This window comes from Macaca nemestrina, chromosome 14 (assembly GCF_043159975.1).
Source record: "Macaca nemestrina isolate mMacNem1 chromosome 14, mMacNem.hap1, whole genome shotgun sequence".
NCBI lineage: Eukaryota > Metazoa > Chordata > Mammalia > Primates > Cercopithecidae > Macaca > Macaca nemestrina.
Window position 1 is genome coordinate 5556177 of NC_092138.1, and position 6000 is coordinate 5562176.

The 6000-nt window shown below is 50.9% G+C and overlaps 1 protein-coding gene across 2 annotated transcripts in view; it reads left to right on the plus strand.

Annotated features, from left to right (window-relative positions):
• The window catches only part of LOC105498859 (BICD cargo adaptor 2), a 48606-nt gene extending 43747 nt beyond the window's left edge, over positions 1-4859 (plus strand). The window contains exons 7-8 of one of the 2 annotated variants that reach the window (XM_011771221.3): positions 732-942; positions 2758-4859. In XM_011771221.3, coding sequence (XP_011769523.1) covers positions 732-942; positions 2758-2763 — 217 coding nt within the window. In that variant the 3' untranslated portion in view covers positions 2764-4859. Of the gene's footprint in view, positions 1-731 lie in introns of both variants that reach the window. The other variant, XM_011771220.3, reaches the window with a different exon arrangement.
• The last annotated feature ends 1141 nt before the right edge of the window (positions 4860-6000 follow it).

Below are 6000 nucleotides of genomic sequence, written 5' to 3' on the forward strand. Positions count from 1 at the left end.
GTGGGGACAGGCAGGGTGGGGTGCGTGTGGGCAGGGTGGGGCTGCGCTCAGTGCCTGCACAGCCTTACCACCCTGGGAGCCCCGGGGTTTAACCCGCCCTGTGTCTCTACCAAGCCCCACCCATATGGGACATGTGGAGGAAGGGCATCCAGGGACACATCACACCCTCCCACAGCTCCGCACCGGGTTTTGGGATGAAGCTATCGATGGCATCCACACACATGGTTCCTTGGCTCCGGTCAGTGCTCAGCACAGACTGACGAAGCATCGACCTTGGGAACAAGCCCAGTCCTGCTTAGGTTTACGTCCACACCCTAGAAGCCATGGCATCTCCATGTCTTGATGCCCCAGGCCACCTCGAGGCCTTTTAAGTGGGGAGCGCACCACCTAGAAGCAGCCCAGTCACTGAGGGGTATAGCCTCTCTGTAAGCACTACATGCTGCTGAATGAGCACAGCAGCCCCTCCCCTACAAAACCACAAAACTCAAGCCAGCCTCATAGGGCTGCCCTGCCTGGGCCCAAGCCTCCCTCTCACCCTTATCAGGGATTTGTCCGAGCAAAGCCTGTGCTAAAATAAGCCAGAATAATTCTCCCCCACCCCCACCCTCCAGTCCAGAGGCCACACCAAAGGATGGCTCTGGTGCAGGCCTCTCAAAGGGCTGCACAGGCCCTGCCCTGCTCTCCTCTGCTCGGCTCTGCCCACTCCTCAGTCATGTTTTTGGTACCCACAGGTGTGACGAGTACATCACACAACTGGATGAGATGCAGCGGCAGCTGGCGGCCGCCGAGGACGAGAAGAAGACGCTGAACTCGCTGCTGCGCATGGCCATCCAGCAGAAGCTGGCACTGACCCAGCGGCTGGAGCTGCTCGAGCTGGACCATGAGCAGACCCGGCGTGGCCGCACCAAAGCTGCCCCGAAGGCCAAGCCAGCCACCCCGAGCGTAAGTCACGCCTGCGCCTGTGCCAGCGACAGGGCCGAGGGCACCGGGCTGGCCAACCAGGTGTTCTGCAGCGAGAAGCACAGCATTTACTGTGATTAGGGGCTGTGGGGCGCCGCACGCTGCAGCTAACATCTGCTTCACCTCAACTAACCCAGCAGCAGCGGGACAGCGGCGCTAGGTCAATCTTAATGTGACTAATGCACAGAGGGTAGGATTCTAGCCGAGGCGCCATGGGGCGTGTGCATCAGCAGGACACTTGTGAGAGCTTTGTGTCGCTTCTCACTCCTCAAAGCCCCCTCAGGAGCACCCAGTCCTCAGCTGCTCTCATAGGTGGGGGTCAGAGGTGGGGATAGAGCTGCACATTCTTGCAGCAGATGTGTGATGAAAGCATCTTCTAAGCCCTGGGCACCCTTGGGGAAACCCAAGGGAAGGAGTCCTGGTCCTGCTCCCTCAGCACCCAAATGGGGCAGAACCTGAGTTGAAACTTGCATGTTCCTCGCATGTGTCTAATGTCAGCGCTAGAAAGCAGTTTTAGGAGGTTCCAGCTTGCCGTATAGGTACTGCTTCAGAGGACGGCTCTGCACTTGACATAGTTTCATGGAAAGGATTATGTTGTAGTTTATGCACTATCTCACTGCAAATCATATTCAGTATAGAAGTGCAGAATTTCTTCCCCAAGCCCAGAGAAGAGCAGCCCTGAGCCCCTGTATTCTGCTGGCCAGACACACATGGCAGAGACACAGCTGACCATAACCCAGGAATCCAGAGCTCGGTTTTACATTTCTGAGATCAGGATGCTTGTCTAGTGGCCTGTGAGGTGACAAATGGGCAGGGCCCAAGGCCCCAGGTTTTCATTTTTCATGAGAAAAGCTGTCCAAGTGCCTGGCCAGACCTTGGTCCTCAGTGCAGAGCCTGTCCTTTTGTACTTGGGGTGACCTCAGCAGCCAATTATCTGGCTGTCCTTAGGGGGTTCAGTCCCAAAGACATGGGGCTTTGAAAACCCTAGCCTGAAGTCTGAGCCACCAGGGGCTTGGCTGGGTTGGACACCCACAATTGTAGCTAGAGCCTAGCCTGGTGCTGGGAAAGCTTTGCATGGGGCCAGGGCCAATTGTCAGGATTCACAGGTAGGAGATGTTTAGGTCTCTTTATTTAGTGCAATTTGGGGAATGGCAACAGAGAAAGAGGAAAGGTAGCTGTAGGGCTCTCCCATTTCCAGAGGCTCCATCCACACCAGAGCTTTGGCATCAGGCCGCCTGCCTTCCCACATTCTGAGCAGAACTTTTCTCAGTATTTTTCTCCCGATCACCCCGTGGAACCAGCTGGACTTGAGGCTGCAGTCTTCTCCCCTGCAGGCTGCTTGCCTTGTCTCTCATGCGGAAGAGGCATTCGAGTTACCTGGTGAGAGACCGTGTTGCCCCCTCCCACAGCTGTCTACCCTGCGTGCTCTTCCCTTTGGTGCCGAGTATGTCTCGGTCCTCTCCAGACTCCAGGACAGGCCCATGTTATGTTCCCTGCGTGTTCATCCTGGGCCCAGATCCCCCTGCCCCAGCAAGACTCGCAGTGGGATGACTGCTGGCATGCTCACCCTGCACGTGCTTTGCCCTCTCCTTGCAAGCCTGGCACACAGCTTCTCTCCATACTCCTAAGGGGCTTTGCAGACACTCAAGCCACTGGGCTCCCCCTAACACATGCAGGTCTTCTCTTCTGCCAACTAACGTGCTCGCACCCTCCCAGCACGTGGAGAGCTTCAGTTGTCAGATAAACAGGAAGCGACTGATGACCGCTTTCTAACGCTCTCTTTTCTCCCGTTTTCAGCTGTAGAGTAGCTGCCAGGAGGACTTGGCCACCCAGCCCTGTCACACTGCAGCCCCCTCCCCTTCCCTCTCGTGGCCCACAAGGAGGAAGGAAGGGCAACCTAAAAGCCCACTTAGAAACTTTTTGGATATACCACTGCAATTCTTTTCAAAATAGCATTCCCCAAGTTTTTAATGGGAGGAAAAAAAGCTTTAATGTTGAGCATGCTGCGAGCTGCTGCGTGGAAAGGCCTCTGTATGGGCCGAAGACCCTTCTTCCCTGGCTGCCAGGCTCGCCAGGAGCCCGCTGGAAACGCCCACCACGGGGCTCCTTGTTACACATGTTCTTTTTTTATCCGATCAACCTGTGCACTTTTGATATTTTGATATTATATTTGCTTCCTTAATTCCTCGCATAGAGACGGTCTCAGGTGCCGTGGTCTATGCTCGTGGTCCTGTAGCTGTCCGCCTCAGCTCCCACTGTGTTTGTCTGGTGTCAGCACGAGGCAGAGCTGTGTGCTCCGTAGCGTGTAGCTTTAGACTCGGAGATGAGTGCTTTGACCCAGCAAGGAGCCCGGCTACGTGTATCCACGCTGTGGTTCAGCAGCCTTTAGATCATACGGCATTGTGGTTCATGTTTGAAATTATAGATTTTAAATGCCATGTTCATTAAGAAATCCAGGGTATTCAGATTCTGGGGTTTTTCATATTGTATTATTATTATTCTTAGGAATAGTTCAATGTAACAAGAAGAAAACTTGACCTTTGCTCTGGTTAAAACAGTAATAGGCACTTGAAAAAAAAAAGATAAATTATTGAATGAGTAGTATTACCTACAAATTCCAGAATTTTCTGGGTTTTAGGACATTGTGAAGCATGACTGATTAACAGAATTTTATACAACTGTACCAATAAAATTCCAAATTGGAATTGTTTTGTTACTCTGGTTGTTGTGCCAAATTGTGGTACACTTAGAAAATTCTACAGTCGTCGATTTTTAGGGTGTTCTCTTTCAACACCTTTTTGTTAGTAATCATTGCCAGTAGTGCCTTCATCAGTTAAGGGAGGTGTCCCAGCGTAGATCATTCTTGAAAGCGAGCAGGGAAGAGCTAGTGGGCATGCCGAAGGCCAGCGTGGACAGCAGGTGAGGCAGGCGCTCCTCACACCCGGACCTGGGCATCTTCATTGAGGGAAAGAAAACAGTCATTGTGCAAAATTCTGTTAGTCAGTGATTCTTTACTTGCAAATTCAGGGGCTTAGAAAATGAAAGCAAACACAAAACCTTGAGTGTGCTTTGGGAACCAAATGGACCTTCTGGGACAAGCTGAGCAAGCTGTATGAACGCCACGTTTGTGAAGAGCTGAGGGTGTCAGGAGGGCCGACGCTCTGTTGGCATGCGCAGTAGGGGACGAGGGTTAGCCATAGTATTCTTTGCAAATGTGAAAGCGAGACATTATATCTTCTCTTGCTTGGTGTAACTAATCACTGTTAATTTCAGGAAACAGAACTCATTAAAACTCCTTAGTAAACCAGGTCTACATCCTGTTTTGTTTGCTGAGTGAGGTTCGTGGGAGTGGTCAAATTGGTACTCTTGGAGGAAGAAAAACTGTCCTTCCTTCTCCAAAAAAGGAAAAATTATAATAATATAAATGACAAAAATAAAAGAATTCTGTTTCCTGGAATAAGCATTTCTTATTCCTAGTTGTAGGGACTCCTATTTTTACCTTCCGTTACAGTGTTGATTCATAAGAAATATTGTTACATTTGAGATAACTTCATCTGTATGGGGTATTTATTTGCAACGATGTCTGAGTACTGTATTTTTTCTGTGCATTACCTTAGTGTCAGAATGTTGGTCTTTATTTTAAAGTCATATGCATGTTCTCCTGCCAAGGAACCTTTACACAGACCCAAACAAAAAAATAGTAATAATTAAATGCCTTCAATTTCTGAGAAAATGAGGCAGAGCATGGAAAAGGAATAGGAAGGAGAAATTAATTGAGATTTTCAGGACACAGACATGTGATGTGAATGCCTACAAAGCCAGTGCGCATAGGAACAGTGGGCCTGGGTAAAGAGTCACATTGGTAGGACCAATAAAGAATAATAAAAAGACAAAGCACATGTTTGTTCTCTGTGGTTGTTCTGACTCCGTGCTCCAGATGACTGTGGTTTAAGCAAGGCACAGTAATTCCACTGCCTCAGACAACAACAGCAATAAAGCCAGCCTCGCAAGTAACCCTGGTAGTGGGAGCTGGAAGCAGCCTGGGGTCCACCTTCAGGAGAGGGGGGAGGGGTCACGTATATGTGGGGAGGCTGTCACTCCATCCCTGAAGCAGGAATGTGTTCAAGGACCCAGAAGATGAGGGTAGAGAAAGGGTAGAGTTGGTGTCTGGGTGCCTGTGCCAATCAAATACACCACCAGGCAGAAGTGAGCCAGGCCACACTGGGCCATGCGACATTTGTGGGAGTGGAGATCACAGACAGTGCCCCCTGGACAGAGGCCTGCCCCCAGCGCCCTGACGCCTTATGCCTCTGTCCTCCTCAAGGGTCTTCTGAGGTGCAGCATCAGGTTTGAAGCCACAGCAGCGTGGTGGTGAGAACACATCGTGTATACATAGACTGAAACAAGGAGTAGCCTGCGCCATCCTGATGAGGAGGCAGGGATTCAGATGACGTAGAATCCTTTGCTGTCTAAACTCTCACTCTCTGAACCCAGGAATCACATTTGTCTGTAGGAATATATACACACATACAGTGGGCATGTTCATGTGATTGCTTTTGGGTATGAAAAGGGGACAGTAAATACCAGGGCACACTCCTGCCACCTCCTCATCCGACTGCCTCACTCAGGCCTATGTGGCTTCACTCATGTGTGGCTTCCCTCTGGAAAGCCATCGCAGGCTAGAGTCTCGCTGCCATGCCACTTCCCCAGGACCCCGCCATCTGACTGAAGTCTCACTGCCATACCACCCTTCCTCGCTTCACTGTCACTGCAGAACCTCCAGCCCTTGATGATACTCTTCTGCTTTAGTAGCAGCTGTTGGGACTTGTTTTCTGTTTAAACCATTCTTTCTGATGGAGTAAAAGAGGCAGTTGTCCAACTCCTGGAAAAGGTTGAAAAGAAAGCCCTCGACTGATCTAGAAGACCCTCAAGGAGAAGGGAGGTCTAAGGTATCAGGGCCCTGTGGGGCAGGCTCCTTTCCAGGGACAGTGTCTGTGCCTTCCACTCCCACACTTGTGCATGGTCCAGTGTGGCCTAGCT